An 18,529-nucleotide genomic window follows, 5' to 3' on the forward strand; every position below is an offset into this window, starting at 1 on the left:
GGTACACAGTGCACAGGTCACAAAGATAGGGAGAATCCAGCAAATGAGGTAGAAAGACCAGGACCCTACAATGGCTGACAAGCCATAGGATCTAGCCACCTAACACCTTATAACCTCCACCCTCACCCTTTCACACACCTCTCTCTATGGCTACACTGGCCTCATTCTTCTTCAGACTTGCCAGGCCCTCTTCTGCCCCAGGGCCTTTACACTAGCAGTCCCAGCTGCCTAGAATGCTCTTCCCGCGGATATCCACATGGCTCATTCCTTCACCTCCTTCAAGTCTTTGTTTAAATGTAAAATTTGTCAATGTGGCCTACCCTCATTACTCTAATACTGCCACTTGCTCCCCTGCCTTTGCCCTCCTGCCACTATTCCCTATCCCCCTGAGGTACTCTACTTTTTTCCATAGCATGTTATCACCTTCTGTCTGTCTTAGGTCATTTACATCTCTATTGTGTTTATTATGTATTATCTGTTTCCTCCTACTGGATGTAGGTCCCACAAGGTCAGAGATCTTTATTTTGTTCACCTCTGTATCTCATGTGCAGAGTACCCAGGCACATAGGGAGAGCTCAATAAATATTTGTTGAATTAATTTAGTTTGTAAGGTCTCAGCCCCACACTCATAATCTCTTCAACTATTTTAGGAAGCCTACCAGGTGGGTGGGTATCTGACAGGCGGGCAGGAACACCTTCTACTCCAGCTTACTGGCCAGGGTGCCTCATACCCATCCCAGCTGCCCTCAGTCAGAAGATTTGTGGGCTGGACATGACAGAGGCTGCGCTGTAGACTGTGGTGGACAGTCGAAGGCTCTCTTTCCTGCTCTATGTGGACATAGAGTTGACATCTGGGCCCTAAAGCAGTTCTGCTGGCTGAGTCTCTCAAATGTGTCCTTAGGAACCTCAAGTCAGACCATCAGGCCAGGCAGTGTGCCCCATTCACCCTGTTGCCTCTCCCACTCTTCCAGAATTCTTTGCCTTGCTCTCCAGGACCACTGCATGAACCACTCTTCATCTCAGCCTCAAAAACAAAATGCCCCTGCATGTCAACCTGTTGGTACCGAGCCCGGGGGCAGTCCACTCAGAAACAGGGAGACTGCATCCTAGCTGGCTTAGCAGGGACACATTTAGTTAAGACACATTTAGTTAAGAATTATTGAAACCATTTTGCCAGCATCTGAACAGGAAGCCAGCTATCACGGGCCTCCATGGGTCTCCACCTCTCCATTCTCACCATTACCCAGAAAAGCAGACTGCGAGTGTCCAAGCCCAGTTTGAGTGTGCCCTGTGTGTGCACGTCCATGGTTTTCAACATTTTCCGTGGCATGCCGCATCTAATGTTTTTATCCCGTTGATTAATAGTTTTCCGTTATCTCCAAAAGGGACTTCAGAGACTATTATCCAGTGACCTCAAAGGCTATTCCTCAGACTAGAAAAGCCTTTTGAGAACAGGGAATTGGGAATTAGATCTGAGAAGAGAGGGTGTTCTTCCCGCTGTCTTACCGTGGGGTTCCTCATTGTGGACTGAAGGGAGGGAGGTGGAGCATGAACAGGATGAAAGGCCTGAGCAAAAGAATGGTTTGAAGTGCTCTTTTCCCAGGAGATCTGAGTTTTGTGCCTAAGACACTTTTTTGTACATGGAGGCCATGTTCTAGAGCCCAGCTCTGGCTTCTGGCCACGCACACCCCGGGAGAGGGGAATGTATAATGGGACGCTTAAACAATGGACATGATGAAGGACACAGGGATGGAGAATCCAAGTCCTCATTCATCCTAGCCCTTGAAGGAAGGGGGAGCTGGCCCTCTGTGGGGGAAGACTTCAGATCCGTCTGGACCTGCATCCACAACTTTTGAAGTGGGAATTGAGATAATAAAAGTAATATTCCTGGCCTCTGACCTACAGATTCCTTGTTATCAAATATGTTTATGTATATATTCAACACAGTTTTAAAGAGTACGCGGAGGCTCCTTGCTCTCTGAACTGGACCTGGCCAGACAGGAATGAATGAAACGAGCCCCGCTTTCAAACAAATCATAGTCTGTTATTCTCTAGAGCTGCACAGCGTCCCACAGTCACTGCCATGGGCAGCTTTGCCCACCTGGCCAGTACTTACTTTGCCACATGGATTACAGACTCCTTGGTGCCAAGGGCTTGGTCACGCTCATCTCTGCGCTCGATGCCCTGCCTGGCACGTAGTAGGTGTTCAGAATGAATGAATGAATGTGCTTGTCCGGAATTGCTGGTCATCGAAATGCAGGCACTGGTAGCAAATAGCAGACTGGATATTCTAGTCCCATGCTGCCAGTCTGGTAAATGTATATGTCCTAGACATTAATAACAGGCATCTCCCTTTCTTCTTTCCTTCTGGAAACAGCACCAGTGGTTCTGATAGTTCCCTCTCAGATGGTCTCCCTGTTCACCTACTGAATGTAGCAGATGAGGTAAGATTATCAGACTCTTCCACTCAGGAAGTAGCAGCCTTAAGGAAAGCATGAGTCTCCTGGATAATTTGGTGGAATTTTCCAACTATCCTAAAATCTATAGAAAATAGATTTTCTATATCTATTGGTTACCCTGCCCTGGAGTCTTTCATTTTGTCCTTTATCACTTTCCTTTTATTTATTTATTTAAATGTTTTATTTATTTTTGATTGAGAGAAAGAGAGAGAGAGAGAGCGCAAGGGAGGGGCAGAGAGAGGGAGACACAGAATCCAAAGCAGGCTCCAGGCTCTGAGCTGTCAGCAGAAAGCCCGATGTGGGGCTCAAACTCATGAATCTTGAAATCATGACCTGAGCCAAAGTCCGTTGCTTAACTAACTGAGCCACCCAGGCGCCCCTGTTTATTTGTTTTTAATAACTTTCCTTTTAAAAATCTAGGGGAAAAAATGTGAAGACTCCATGTTTACTACAAAGTCAACAAAATTTTTTAAAAAGTTTAAAACTGAAAAACATCTTTTTTTAAAAATTGTTTTTAAAAATTGAGAGAGTACGAGTGGGAGAGGGGTAGAGAGAGAGAGAGAGAGAGAGAAGGATACACAGAATTGGAAGTGGGCTCCAGGCTCCAAGCCATCAGAACAGAACCCGACATAAGGTTTGAACTTACGAACCATGAGATCATGACTTGAGCCAAAGTCGGACATTTATCCAACTGAGCCACCCAGGTGCCCCTAAAAGTGAAAACATCTTAAGAGATAGGGGTTGTCTCTTGATCTTGGGGTTCAAGCCCCATATTGGGTGTAGAGTTTACCTAAAAAAACAAAAACAAAACTATTTCAAGAGATAGAGGTTGTTAAAAAGACCCATACTTTAAAAAAAAAAAAGTGTTTCTTTTTTTTTTTAAGTTTATTTTATTTATTTTGAGAGAGAAGGAGAGAGGAAGAACATAAGCAGGAGAAGGGCAGAGAGAAGGGGAGGGAGAGAATCCCACGCAGGGTCTGCACTGTCAGCTTGGAGCCCGAGTCGGGGCTTGATCCCATGAGCCGTGAGATCATAAGCTGAGCCAAAATCAAGAGTCAGATGCTTAACCAATTAAGCTAACCAGGTGCCCCCAAAAAGTGTTTTTTTATTCATATAGTTTTAGATAGTTTTTTATATTTCCATATATTAAATTTTCTTTGCTCCATCTCATTCACAGATCTTATTACATAGATGATATATTTGTTGTGGTTCATTATACACATAATTTCATAGTTGCATTAATAAATACCTCCATCATACAAGGCACCTGGGTGGCTCAGTCAGTTGAGTGTCCATCTCTAGACTTCAGCCTCGGTCATGATCCCAAGATCATGAGACTGAGCTCCACGTCAGGCTCCGTACTGAGCTTAGGATCTGCTTGCTTAAGATTCTCTCTCTCTCCCCCTCTGCCCCTTTATCCTACTCCCTACTCACTCTCTCTCAAAAAAAAAAAAAAAAGGAAGAAGAAGAAATAACTCTCTCATAGGGTGAGATTAAGGCTGTGTCAGATGGAACCTGCCAAATCAGACTGGACCCTATAATTTTTTCAGCTGGATTTACAACATCAATATAAGCGTCACCACTCAACAGGTCCCTGGAAAATCAGTCCTGAGCTTCACTTGCTTAATTATTAAAGCCACCTTGTGTAACAGCCAAACTGACTCTTAACTACACACCCAATATCAGTATTGTCTGCACCTGACATTATTGCCATAAGTAATCTGGTTTCATATTGTAAAGCACAGATATTTGGATTGTGTCCCTTTGGCAGCATACCTGCAATAGTGGGATTTGGGGGTGTTAAATGGGGAGTGGACTCTGGTAACAAGGCAACTGAACTGTTCATCCTCCGAGCCAGCAGCAGTTGGGCACCGTGAGGGCCCATGTCCCGGGGCAGCTCTCCTGTCTTGAGTGTTGTGTAAAAGAGTGCTGCACGCAGGTGGTCATTTCCTCCGGAATCCTCAACAACTAGGTTCTCTGTGCTTTTTGCAACAGTTGAATCAAAAGAAGAAGATGTATAAGAAGAAAAAAAAGAAGCCACTTCAGACTAGGAAACAGCGAAATGAACAGTATCAGAAAAATAATTTGATGCAGGAGTTAAAGTTAACAGAAGATGCCCTGGTAAGAAGGCTCTGTTGTCTACTTCTGTGGTCTGGTTAAAGAGAATTCCAGAGTGGGAGCAGGACAGGGGGTTAACGTTTACTCTCAACCAGAAAGAGAATAGGGAATGGGGTAGAGGGAAGCTATTTTGAATTCAGAGCTCTTCCATGGGTCCTCTGGACATCTCTGAGCAGATTTCCACCCTGGCCCCTGCACTACCCTCTGCCATGGCACTCTGGTCTGGATTTTGGCCATGTCTGGATTTCCAGAAGAAACGGGGGTGCTGGAGAAGTGGTGGCTGGAGCTAGCCCAGGATTGCTGCGTGGCCGAGGTGTCAGGCCTCGTCCAGGCTGGCTCCTTCCCAGTCTTCTCCCAGCGGCCACTGTTTCCTAAAGATGAAAATGCTTTCCAATGTGGGCATTTTACTGTTGGGTGGATTGGGTCAATTATAAGTAGATTAATTGCAATGGATCAATTGAAAAATATTCTCTTTGCACTCAGTCCTTCCAGGAAAGGGCAGGGTTTGCTTCTTCTACCCTGCAAAAACAGCCTACCTTTTTCAGAAATTCAGAGAATGCCAGTTCTTCAGCGATGAGAAATGAAAAACCGAGGTTGAATGAGGTAGTAGTTTTGCCTGACCTTTTTTTTTTTTCTTTTAACTTCCACATGGAGAATGTATCAAAACTTTTAACTCCTACACAGAGCGCCTGAGTGGCCCATTTGGTTAAACGCCTGACTCTTGATTTTGGCTTAAGTCATGAACTCACAGTTCATGAGATTGAGCCCCGAGTGGGGCTCTGGGCTCACAGTGGGGAGCCTGCTTGGGATTCTCTCTCCTTCTCTCTCTCTCTGCCCCTTTCCCACTCTGTCTCTCTCTTGCTTGCTCTCAAAATAAATAAACGTTAAAAAAACACTTTTGGGGGGTAATATATTTAAAGTGTACAATGTGATATTTGATATCTGTACACACTGTGAGAAGGTTCCCACCACTGAGTTCCCACCACTTCACATAGTTACCATTTTTTTTCTTTAATAACTGAAAGTTTATGGTCTTTTACCATCTTCTGCCTCTTCCCTCCACTCCCCAGCAACCACCAATCTACTCTCTGTTTCTATGAGTTTGACCTTTTTTTTTTCAGTTCCACACATAAGTGATACCAGGCAGTATTTGTCTTTTTCTGTCTGGCTTATTTCACTCAGCGTGATGCCCTCTAATTTCATCCATGTTGTCACAAATGGCAGGATTTCCTTCTTTTTTAAGACTGAATAATATTATTTGCAAATATTTTCTTACTCCATAGGTTTCCTTCTGATTTTGGTTTTTTTTTTTAGGTTCAAAAAAATTTTTTTAAGTTATCTCTACCCCCAACATAGAGTTTAAACTCACAACACTGAGATCAAGGTTCACATGCTCTACCGATTGAGCCAGCCAGGTGCCCCTGCCTTCTGATTTTATTGATGATTTGCCGTGCAGAAGCTTTTTAATTTGCTCTAGTCCCACTTGTTTATTTTTGCTTTGGGGATCAAATCCAAAAAGTCATTGCCTAAACCATTGTCAAGGAGCCTACCTCCTGTGTTTTCTTCTAGGAGTTTGATGGTTGCAGGTCTTAAGTATAACTCTAACCCATTTTGAGTTGACTTTCGTGTATGATACAAGATAGGGATACAGTTTCATTATTTTGCATGTGGACATTTAGTTTTTCCAATACTGTTTATTGAAGAGACCATTTTTCCCTGTTGTAAATGCTTGGCTCTTTTGTAAAAAATTAATGCACCATATATTCATGAGTTTATTTCTGAGCTCTCTATTCTGTTCCATCTTTGACTCTTTGTTGTAGATTCTCTGATTTTTCCAATTAGCACATCTGTCCCACAGGCTGAAGAATACAATAGCCCCCTATGTCACTCTTCCCTGTCAATGCCACCAGGAGCAGGGAAACATTAAAATCAGTGGGGACATTGACACTGCTTTGGAGTAGACACCACTGAAGTCTGACGACAGATATTGGTGGTTTGTGATTTTTTTACCCAGAGCATAAGAACAGGTGGTTTCATCATCTGTCCACCCCTGCAGTCAACAAATTGTACTGTGTGACCACCACACGCCACACGCTCTCCTGTGTGCTGGGAATGCAACATGGAACAAAACACCATCTCTGCCTTAGGGACCTTAGAGTCTACTGGGGATTTTAACAAAGAAGCAGGAAATTACATCACAGAGTAGGATGCAGAAGGAGCACAGAGGAAAGGCACCCAATCATTTTTTTAGTACTTTGGAATTATGTACCTATAAAATACTTGTGTTTTTTGGGGAAGCGCCTGGGTGGTTCAGTCGGTTGAGCGTCCGACTTCAGCTCGGGTCATGATCTCGCGGTCGGTGAGTTCGAGACCCACGTCGGGCCCTGTGCTGACAGCTCGGAGCCTGGAGCCTGCTTCGGATTTTGTGTCTCCCTCTCTCTCTGCCCCTCCCCCACTCATGCTCTGTCTCTCTCACTCTCAAAAATGAATAAATGTTGAAAAAAATTTAAAAAAAATTTGTGTTTTTGATGTATAAAAACAAGTTTTGGTGGGGTGCTTGCCTGGCTCAGTCAGAAGAGCATGCAACTCTTGATCTTGGTATCATGAGTTTAAGCCCCACGTTGGGTCTAGGGATTACTTAAGTAATAAACTTTAAAAAAAGTAAAAATAAAAAAATAAGGGCCTCCTGGGTGGCTCAGTCAGTTGAGCATCTGACTCTTGATTTCAGCTCAAGTCATGATTTCATAATTGGTGAGATCGAGCCCTGCGTGGGGCTCAGCGCTGACAATGCAGAACCTGCTTGGGAGTCTCTCTCTCTCTCCCCTTCTCTCTGTTCCTCTCCTGCTCACACAAATGCTCTCTCGCAAAATAAATAAATGTTTAAAATTTTTAAAAATAAATAAGTTTTCGTATAATAGTATACAACTCTTAGCAGACAGGGTGCAAAATAGGCCCTTTTCCTGCAGAATGCTACCCTGTGTTTAACAGTGACATAATGAGGTCTCACTCTGTCACACCAAAGAACCCCCACCGAGCTGGCTCTGTTAGGCATGGAGGGCAATGTGGTGTCTGCTGTGACAGTGGCAAGATCCCAGCTTTCAAGTCCCTCTTGAGTTCAAATTCCAGCCTTACTGTCACTTTCCTTGAGTTACTGAACCACCCTGGGACTCAGTTTCTGCCTCTAAAATATTGGAGTAATAATCTCCACATCATAAATGTTGAGAAAAGGAGATGTGAAACTGTGTAAAATGCCTGGCATCTGGTAGGCAGTCCATAAATAAGTAGTTTCCTTCTTTTCTTTGAATTACTGTTCATTTGTGTCTTGACTCTCTTTCCGTGTTACAGCATTGTAATGAATTAACATGTGTGAATAGAAAAACACTCAATGTAGGGGCGCCTGGGTGGTTCAGTTGGTTGAACATCTGACTCTTGATTTCAGCTCAGATCATGATCTCACGGTTTGTGGGTTCGAGCCCTACATTGGGCTCTGTGCTGACAGTGTGGAGCATGCTTAAGACCCTCTCCCCCTCTCTCTCTGCCCCTCCCCTGCTCTGCTCTGACTCTCTCTCTCTCTCAAAAATAAATAAACATTAGAAAAAAAATTTTTAATGCCACCCAATGTATATTCTATATAATCACATTCGTGCAAGTGGAAAATGTAGTGAGAAAGTGCTCATCTATTTCAGTTACAGTTACATGGAAGAGACAAGGGCACCTCGCTGGACCCATCAAAAATGACCTCGATTCTGACTAAGAGTAAAGAGAGAATGCAGGTATGTCACTAATCTATATATACACACCTATACGCCAGCAATTAATTTGACCTGGTTTTCAAGTGCCTTGTGTGATCCGGGGGGGGGTGGTGATCCATGGTGCACAGTTCACCTCCTAGGGTTGGTGCTGCTCGGGGGCACGGCTGAGGCGTTTTGCCCCCTGCGCAGCTACAGAGCCCCTGGCCACCAGGGGGCGCAGCCCACGAGGCACCCCAGGATAGGAGGAATCCCCCCTAGAGCTCAAAGCTTGCCGTGGAGAATTTAGTTTTATTTCAACAAACATTCGTTCGGCGGCTATTATTTTGTAACTCCATGGCGGCATTTCAGGTGAAACAGCGATAGTGAATAACGCATTGGTTCTCAGCCCTAGGAGATGGTAACAACAAACCCCGGGCGCCGCCCTCAGTCTCAGTCGTGAGGTGTTCCCAGCCAGTGTTACCAGTGATCGTTTGATACCGAGGATTGTGAATGGTTTCCTTTTTAAAAGGACTAAGAACGAGTTCATCGTTATCCCCTAATAACATCTCTCTTGCTCATTTGCACTGGCATATTCCTTCCTGAGAAGGAGGAAAAAGAAGTGGAGAAACAGCTAGTAAGCTGAGAGCTCTGGGTATGTCTCTGGGTGGGTGCAGCTCACGTGCGCCCGCGGCGAACAGCGTGAGCACCGCTGGAGTAACGTGGGCAAACTAGAGAGAATGGACGGCTCTCCCAGGGTGACGTCCCTGCTGGCTTCCCAAGGCTGCTGTTCGGGACTTCTCAGGCTGGCGCTCCCGGGTAGCCATCAGTATCTTACGGAGAGTCTACGAGGGGCAGGGCCCCTTGAGGACTGTAAGACATAATCCCTCCCTTCAGTCCGCCATCCTCCGGGAGGATGAAGTCCAACCCCCGTGGCCTAACAGAACCGGGACAGCAGTGGGAAGAGAGGTACAGGGGAATTCAAATCAGAGAGGATTTCGGTCCTGACAGGCAGATGAGCCACGAACTGCCCCCTCTCGACTTCAGCATTCGCTCAGGACGTCGCCAGGTTGCTCACACCGTATCCCACAGCTGAAACCTGCTAATTGGGCAATAACACCTAACGGGGGATTCAGTTAAACCCAGAGTGGCGGGTGAATGCCATCCAGACCTCTACCTTCCTTTTCTTACAATTTCTGGTGGAACGTTTCTCTAACATGGGCGTTTAACTTGCAGGTATAGGTAAGCAGAAGTGAAAACAATGGGGCAGCCTCCACCTTGAAAGACCAAGTTCTTCCCTCTGTGTAATGTCTCTAGAGAGCTTATGAAATGTAGTCGTTGAACTCAGGGCAATTAAAATATTGCCCACGGACCAACCCTTCTTCGGCTCTCTGAAGGATTAGGGCAAATGCTTGATTCCTCTGTGCTCTGGAACAACATCAATGACTATACTTCGGCATTTGGGGAGAAACGCAAATACTTCTCACTAACTCCTGGTAAAACCAACCCCAACCCTAACTATGACTTCAGAAATCGCAACATAAAGTGATTCAACTTTTATATCTTGTTTGCCCAGATGGAGAAGCCAAGACCCACAGTGTCGTGCTCTCCCAAGAGAAGCACAAACTCCAGCCAAGAGCCAGCTGCAGATATGAAGTCACACTGGTCCAGGAACAGATATCCTGCCACAAAGAGAGGCCGCGCCGCCATGACGGTTTACCCCTCCTTGCACATCTACACGTACCCATAGGGGGCCTTGGCCACACAGGAGCGTCATTGGCCGTGGGGCTAGACATGTTTTGTAATGAGGGGAGTTGTGTGACTTGGGGTACACTGCGTTGTGTGCTCATGGTGCACTGACCTTGCGCTGTGTGCTTACATTGCATGCATGCCCTCAGGACTCATACCTCACGAATCAGGTTTTTTTTCATAAAGCGAAATTATATTATGATGTATACAAAAGCTTCCTTTATCAGAAATTGAGGTGTGTGTTCATGAACCCACAGCACAGATATACCTCATTCTAACCAATAGATAGTCTTTCTAAAATTATGTGCAAATTAACTTTAAGAGCTCAAATTCTGTTTTAAACCTATTCTGGGAGTGTGCTGTGTTTAAAAAGTCTTGCGTCAAAGCTTTCTGGCAATGAATGGTCAGACTGTGATTATCAGATTGGCTCATGGTGGCTCATTGGCTCATACCACACAGAGAGAACAATTCGTGTATTCGCCAGTTTAGTCTTACATATATTATGTTCAACACGGTTACGTATGTTTTTTAACCCATTGATTAAAATTCTTTCTCTCTAACCAGTTGTTTCCTTTGATTGATCGACTGCATAACCTTAAGTGAACAGGTGTTTCATATTGTAGATCTCTCGTGAGCACCGAGCACAGTCAGCGGACTATAGCCTGTCATGTTAACAGGCTGGAGTCGTGTTGAAGAAGGTCCACTCTGGCTCATGCCAGGCCTCCTGCTCTGACTTTCCCCTCTTCCTGTCACATTGGATTGAAAGTTTCCTGGTGTGTTTTTCACGATCGCCTGTAAACTCCTTCAGCCTCCACCCCTACCTGGATGACTAATGATTAGGACCACATGGCAACACAAATTCTATTACAATTCCAGTATCTGTGCCTTTTAAAAAAATTAATAGACTTGGGGAGCCTGGGTGGCTCAGTCGGTTGGGTATCTGACTTTGGTTCAGGTCATGATCTCGCAGCTGGTGGGTTCGTGCCCCACGTCGGGGTCTGTGCTGGCAGCTCTGAGCCTGGAGCCTGCTTCGGACTCTGTATCTCCCTCTCTCTCTCTGACCCTTCCCCACTCATACTCTGTCTCTCCATCTCTTAAAAATAAATAAACATTAAAAAAATTATAAATAAATAAATAAATAAATAAATAAATAAATAAATAAAATTAATAGACTTTATTTTGAGAACAGTTTTAGATTTACAGAGAAACTGAGGAGACAGTACAGAGAGTTCCCTTATATTACCCACCCTTCCACCCTCCACATACACGGTGTGTCATTTAAAAAAATTTTTTTAATATTTTGAGAGAGAGCATGCGCACATGAACAGAGGAGGGGCAGAGAGAGAGGAGAGAGAGAATATCAAGCAGGCTCCACACTAGCAGCATGGAGCCCAACGTGGGGTTTGATCTCACAAGTGTGAGATCGTGACCTGAGCTGAAATTGAGTTGGACGCTAAACCGACTGAGCCACCCAGGTGTCCCTATGTGAGTCTTTTTAAAGGGAATCTGCTCGAGCTCTTTTTCATTTGTTTGTTTGGTTTCTGATATGGAACGCTTCAGGAATTTTCATCTCTTCCTTGCCCAGGGGCCATGCTAATCTTCTCAGGATCTGTATCCGTTTTAGTATATGTGCTGCCGAAACAAGCAGGCACCTGCCTGTTCCACACCTTACACCCTAAAACCTAAAGCACATCCAAAACCCCACTTTTTGTCCCTAAGAGGATATCTTTCAAGGACAAGTCCCCAGACAGCTACAAACTGCTGAGGGCAAACCTTTGTATGAAAGTTGTTCAGAAATACTTGTCTCTTTTGGAGAAAGTTTATAAAGAGCACCCCAGTATGGTGATGTTTTTGGAATCAAATATCAGAATATACGATCAGATTTTTTTTAAGTGCTTTTTGAAAGCAACAAACTCCCAGGGGAGTGGGGGAGAGCTTCCTGAGAGATGGGGTCTGAATGCTAAGGTATTGAAAGGGAAGAAGGAGAGAATCCATGTAATCCAGACACGGCCTCCACATCCCATAATTGCCAAAACATTGTGGCAGTTCCATTTTGAGACCTGCTCAGCTCACAGTCAGGCCTGCAGAGGGGTAGCTGTTTGTTTTCTTTAGAAGAAAGCAAGCCTTCCTGCTTGGATGGTTAGGAAGAAGTGCCTCCCCCCAAACACACACACACACACACACACACACACACACAGATTTACATGCTGCAGCATCTAGCAGCCCGTGTGCCTTTCTCATTTTGCTTTTGGTAGGAGGTTGCGAAGGGTGCCTCTAGCTGGAAACTTATTATTTTTTTTAATGTTTATTTATTTTTGAGAGGGAGAGACAGAGCACGAGCAGGGGAGGGGCAGAGAAAGAGGGAGACACAGACACTGAAGCAGGCTCCAGGCTCTGAGCTGTCAGCACAGACCCTGACTCAGGACTCTAACGCATAAACTGTGAGATCATGACCTGAGCCAAAGTCGGACCCTTAACCGGCTGAGCCACCCAGGCGCCCATAGCTGGAGACTTTATTTTATTTAATTAAAAAAAATTTTTTTAAACGTTTATTTATTTTTGAGACAGAGAGAGACAGAGCATGAATAGGGAGGGTCAGAGAGAGGGAGACACAGAATCTGAAACAGGCTCCAGGCTCTGAGCTGTTAGCACAGAGCCCCTCTCGGGACTTGAGCCCATGGACCTCGAAATCATGAGCTGAGCCGAAGTCGGCCACTTAACTGACCGAGTCACCCAGGCGCCCCGCGTAGCTGGAAACTTTAAAATGACAAACTAAGGTAATTGATTTTGTATGAACATAATAAATCTCATGCTGCAGGAGAAACAACCCAAAGCGTCTTGATCACTAAGAGTTAATCTTGAGAATGGAGCATTTTAGTCGGGTCAGAGGCCAACATCTACCTTATATTCAAGAGTTGTCAACAAAGGTTAAAGGCGGCAGGGTGTTGCCTGGCTGGCTTAGTTGTTAGAGCATGTGACTCTTGACCTCGGGCTCAGGAATTCGAGCCCCACCTTAGGCAAAGAGATTACTTAAAAATATATATGTATTTAGGGGCACCTGGGTGGCTCAGCTGCTTAAGTATCCAACTCTTGATTTTGGCTCAGGTTTGTGAGTTCAAGCCCCATGTCAGGCTCTGAGCTGACAGTGTGGAACCTGCTTGGGATTCTCTCTCCCTCTCTCTCTGCCCCTCTCCCTCAAAATAAATAAATAAATAAATAAATAAATAAATAAATAAATAAATAAATATTTTTTCTAAAAAGGGAAAAATAATCTATATCCTATTTTGTCGATAAGTTAAATACACAATCACTAATGGTATGTTTTAAGATTCAACAAGTCTTTCAGGTAAACCTGTTTTCTTTAGAAGCCTTACTTTTGGGACCATGTAGTCACAACCAAGGTCCTGTGGCAGTACTCGTTTCTGTTTTTGGAGAAGTGGCAACTCTTGAAAGTGGTAGAAACAAGTCCAAACAGGTAAGGTGATGACAGCATTACTCTTAAGTTTCTGATGGAACATTAGATACAGGAACTCTGTATGGACACAGAGGCTCCTTAAAAAAAAAAAATCTAGGTATTTTTTTCCCCCATTTGTCAATGTGATCTTTGGTTTAGTTCTGTTGTCACCAATTTTGATCCCAGCTTTTAGCAAAAATGCTACGCAGAAGGCTCTGCTTTGCAGAAATAGAACTGCTAACTTCTGGTTTTCCAGGTTGTTCTCCGACTAGTTCTGCTTTAATTACCTAGAATGGCAGAGATGTTTCCAGAGCACAGAGACTTGGGGCCTTCTGCACAGGATGCCTTTGATGCCACAAAGCCTACTCTGTCCTTTAAACTACAAAGACAAACTGTAAGGCATGGCTAGGTTTAGCTGAGCTACATTCCACCAGGGACACTTCTATTTCTTAGGGGAATATTCCTGGGGAAGATAAACTCACCCTTGTTCATGCTTGCCGAGGTCCAACATCTTTTATCCCCTTGCCCTCACCTCCATGCTGCCTGATCAACCACAAGGAAGCTCAGAGGTGATTTTCCTCTTTAAGTGGGTTCCAACTTAACTCTGTGCAGCTGGGTCACATGGTCTCTGAGAAATCAGCTTCCACAAGACATTGGGTTCAGAAAGGCATTGTTTTAATTAGCGTGTCTACAAGACAAAGCTCTAGTGACAAAGCGTATAGCACATGTCCAGAGGAACAGTTGCGCAGTAAGGGTCAAGAGAAAGGAAGATCCCTAAGAACATAGAAAGAAATAGTAACAACTTGAAAATTCGGACTCCCTGCTATACTTCTTCCCTAAGATATGTGCTACTCCCACAAATCCATCGCAAAGAACACACTGAGCAGTGACTGACTTGGGAACGACCAAGGGTGCAGAGACGCGTGAGACGCCATTCCTGCCCCATGAAAAACTAAGACTTGTTCTGCGCTAAAGCTTTAGAACATGGTAGTGGGTTAAAGACAATCACCAACTTAAATTTAAAACACCTGGGTTTGAATCCCACCAGGCTGGCGGGAGACGGGGTGGGGGGGTGCAGTTGATCAACAGCTCTGGACCGTTCTGGTGAAATAATCTCTAAGGCCTCCTTGTTTTTCAAAATCACATTTTTTGGAAGACTTCTCACAGCCGTCGCTCATGCAATAATGTGCCCGAAACAGCCTCCCTCTTCAGCTCGGGGCCAGCACCCGTCTCCTCTCTCCTCCTTGGGGATACAAACACTCCGGTTGCTCAAAGGATAGCCCCTCCCGTCTTGCCCGCGGCCAGATTTGGTCCAGGCCATCTCTCCTCCCGGTCCTTTGGACTGGCTATTCCCGGACCGACCGTAGGATTCGGTGACCGGAAATTACTTCAATAAACCTCTTGGCAGCCCAGCTCAAGCCCCAGCCGCTCTCTTTTCTCCCTCTTGGCCTCACTTGCTCCGCCATTCAGCTCAGACTCCGGGGCACAGATGTCAACCACTCTCTTGCCAGCACTCCAGAGTCTTTGCTCTCTGTCCTTCTGCCGCATCCACCTGGTAGTTCCTCACCTTTGGATCAGCCTAGCCATCCCAACCATCTGTCTTCTCCACTCCTACACCCAGGCTGCCAACATGGCTGTAGGAAACCATGCCCCCAAGAGAACTGGAGCCACTGCTCATGGATCCCCTCCAGCCTCTGGAATTAACTCTCTGTTTCTGAAACTGAAGTTCCCTCATCCTTCCCCACGCAGGGCTATTTCACACCACCTCCAGGTTCCTCAAGTGCCCTGTCCCTCCCTGTTACCATCACCCTGCCAGCAAACAACCTTACGAGGAGGTAGTGGTTGAGAAGGCAGGCTCTGGTGGGGTGGGGGTAGGAAGAAAAATTCAAACAAGTTCTGATCTGTCTCTAGTGGGTTTATTTATGTGTTGGTATTGGTAAAATGATTCTGAAACCTTTTCAGATGTATTCTAGGATTTGAGCAAATGAATACAAGAGTTGATGTTGAGTCAGATAGAGGGAGTGCTGGAGTTCTGTAACCATCACAGTGAAATGGACCAGGCAACACTCATCCTTGGAGGCCAAATTTAGGAGGAAATATGATGATGAGGAGGAGGAGGTTTTAAAGTGTCCACTCAGAAAACAAACAAACGGTCTACTCAGATTGCATATTAGTTCAAAGGGAAAAAATATTAACTATGTCATGGAGAAATTGGATGCACGTTGACAGTGACCACCGAGGGGCAGAAAAAAAAGAAAGATGTTCTCTTCCATCCGGCATTGTTCCATATGGTGCTTTGCCTGAATCTGCTACAGCCGTGCAGCCAACAAAGCTGGACAAAGTCGGCACCAAAGGCAGCAGAGCTGGAGGATGGTAAGGCCGCATCTCTGAAGGCGTCAGTGAGCTGCTGAATAAATTAACCAGTCCTGGAGATGCCCTGCGTCTGGACTGCTTGTTTATGTGAAGCAATAATTGCCTTTTCTTTTTTTTTTTAATTTTTTAACATTTATTCATTTTTTTTTGAGAGTGAGAGAGACAGAGCATGAGCAGAGGGCAGAGAGAGAGGGAGACACAGAATCCGAAGCAGGCTCCAGGCTCTGAGCTGTATAGCACAGAGCCTGACGTGGGGCTTGAACTCAGAGTGTGAGATCGTGACCTGAACTGAAGTCAGACCCTTAACTGACTGAGCCACCCAGGCGCCCAATAATTGCCTTTTCTTTGAATCTTGTTGTTGTCTTTTCTTTCCCTCTTGTGGATTGTACTTGAAATCCTTCTGGTTAGGAAAGGCAGCCAAATACACAAATTGGTGCACTGAAGTGGTCCAGGTGCTGAGGTAGAAGTCTGTAGGATGCAAAGGAAGGATTGGTGAGATCTGCCTGGGAAAAACCATCAAGACATTTCACGGGGCGCCTGGGTGGCTCAGTAGGTTAAGCCTCGGACATTGGCTCAGGTCGTGATCTTACAGTTTGTGTGTTCAAGCCCCGTGTCGGGCTCTGTGCTGACAGCTCAGAGCCTCGGGGCTGCTTTGGATTCTGTGTCTCCCTTTCTCTCTGCCCCTCCCCTTCTCTGTCTCTCTCTCTCTCTCTCTCTCTCTCTCTGTTTCTAAAATAAACATTATTTAAAAATTTTGGGGGCCCCTAAATGGCTCAGTCGGTTAAGCATCCAACTTTGGCTCAGGTCATGATCTCACAGCTTGTGAGTTTGAGCCCCGCGTTGGGCTCTGTGCTGACAGCTCAGAGCCTGGAGCCTCTTCAGATTCTGTGTCTTTCTCTCTCTCTCTGCCCCTCCCCCACCCACACCCTGTCTCTCAAAAATAAATAAACATTTAAAAAAATTTTTTTTAATTTTTTTTAAAAACACACAAAAACGACCAGTTTGGCATAGTGGGCTACTATTGAGCAGGATCTTTTCTTAAAAACGGATATATCACTGAGCTGAGTCCTGAAAGGTGACAAGTGTTTGGGAAGTGGGCACGGGGGTGGTGGGCATGGAGGGAGCAGGGAGAGCCAGTTAACGTTCCAGATCCATAAGGAACAGGGCGGACCCAGCGTTGGAGGCTGAGAGAGCTCAGGGCCATGTCACAGATGGACCGTCCTGCAGAAGGGAGGTGTTGGGCAAGGGGACCAGCATGCTCAGATTTGCCTTATCATGGGCTCACCCCAGCCCCTCTATCAAAGGAAGATCAGCATCCTGAAGACTAGAGGCCGGGAGGCCAGACTGAATCATTTAGGAGAACTATGATAACCTGAAGTTCTTAGAATGTTTATGGAGAGAGGGTTTTGGATTTACTTAGGAGGTAGAGGCCACAGGGGGTGGTCTCTGGACACGGAGGGGAAGGGGAGGGACTTATAAGCATGGTAACAACAAGGGTGTGACTGTTTAGCAAGACAGAGGATATAGAGGGAGGCTCTGGTTTAAGAAAAAGAAAACGGAGTAACTTCACTTTGGCCATGTTCTCTTTGAGGTACAGAAGAGAACGAAGTGGCGATGGAGGGAGACTGTCGAATCTAGGAGAAGCCTTTCCCAGCATCAGCATGGCATGCAGATACTAAGAGCAGGCAGAGATCATCCAGGTAGGGTATGTAGAGGGAGACGCCCCGGTACCCGGGATACATTCAGGGAGCTAAGATAAGTGGTGTTGCAGAAGACAAAAGGCCATATATTTCATGATGAGATGAATATTCTAGAACAGTGCTTGCCCAATGGAAATATAATTCCAACCACATAATTTCAATATTTTAGTAGCTACCTCGGAAAAGTAAAAAGAAACAGGTAAAATTAATTTTAATAATATAGTTTATTTCACCTGAAATATCCAAAAAATTATTTCAACACGTAATCGGTATAAGAATATCAACGAGATCTTTTACAGTGTTTTTTCCTTGGGCAAAGTCTTTGAAACCTAGTATGAACTTACACCGACCGCACACCTCAGTTTGGACCAGCCCCATTTCAAGCGCCACCTGTGGTTTGTGACTGCCTAATCCGACAGTCCCAGTCTGAGGCAGATCTAGGTTTAAATCCTCCCTGAGCCCAAGTTTTCTCCTCTGTGAAATAGGACAGGATGGCTACCTCCCATGTAGGGTAAAGTTCATGACGCACAGCAGGCCTCTAACCAAAGGTGGTTTTTACAAAGGGAGGGAAGAGCTTCAGAAGGGGGGCAGTGGAGATGGTAAGGAACGGTTGAAGGTTTTATGTTTTCTTTAAGGCCGGTAGAGGCTTGGTATGTTTTTAGGCTATGGGGAAGTTGCTGGTAAAGAGGGAGACCTATGGAAGAAGGGATAAAGCAATGCAGAAAGTTTGAGAAGACACTGGAGGAGATGGAATTGAAAATTAGCCTTAAACCCAGAGCTGGGCACTTCTTTCTCTACGAACAAGGGGAAGGAAGCCAGGGTGGACAGGAGCAATGCTCGTTCCCACTGTGTGGGGGGCAGTCTGTTCGGTACGTTGTGTGCGTTTTCCCATCCAGTCCGCCCAACTACCCTCTAAGGTGGGTCTTGCTAGTGTTCCCATTTACAGAT

The 18,529-nt window shown here is 45.4% G+C and overlaps 1 protein-coding gene and 1 non-coding gene across 10 annotated transcripts in view; one reads left to right on the forward strand and one right to left on the reverse strand.

The window, feature by feature from the left end:
- AGBL2 (AGBL carboxypeptidase 2) overlaps positions 1-10,614 on the forward strand; it is a 46,274-nt gene extending 35,660 nt beyond the window's left edge. For 4 of the 9 annotated variants that reach the window (XM_053203172.1, XM_015075616.3, XM_015075618.3 and 1 more), the window contains 5 exons: positions 2,378-2,444; positions 4,455-4,580; positions 5,061-5,180; positions 8,264-8,350; positions 9,882-10,614. In XM_053203172.1, the coding sequence (XP_053059147.1) occupies positions 2,378-2,444; positions 4,455-4,580; positions 5,061-5,180; positions 8,264-8,350; positions 9,882-10,055 (574 nt within the window). In that variant the 3' untranslated portion in view covers positions 10,056-10,614. Of the gene's footprint in view, positions 1-2,377; positions 2,445-4,454; positions 4,581-5,060; positions 5,181-8,263; positions 8,351-9,541 lie in introns of all 9 variants that reach the window. The other 5 variants (XR_008290343.1, XR_008290344.1, XM_015075619.3 and 2 more) reach the window with 5 other exon arrangements.
- Positions 10,615-11,594: 980 nt separating this feature from the next.
- LOC113603523 (U6 spliceosomal RNA) lies at positions 11,595-11,706 on the reverse strand. The gene has a single exon (XR_003425121.1). It is a non-coding gene; the product is annotated as a U6 spliceosomal RNA (small nuclear RNA).
- Positions 11,707-18,529: the final 6,823 nt, after the last annotated feature.

This window comes from Acinonyx jubatus, chromosome D1, assembly GCF_027475565.1.
Source record: "Acinonyx jubatus isolate Ajub_Pintada_27869175 chromosome D1, VMU_Ajub_asm_v1.0, whole genome shotgun sequence".
Taxonomy (NCBI): Eukaryota; Metazoa; Chordata; class Mammalia; order Carnivora; family Felidae; genus Acinonyx; species Acinonyx jubatus.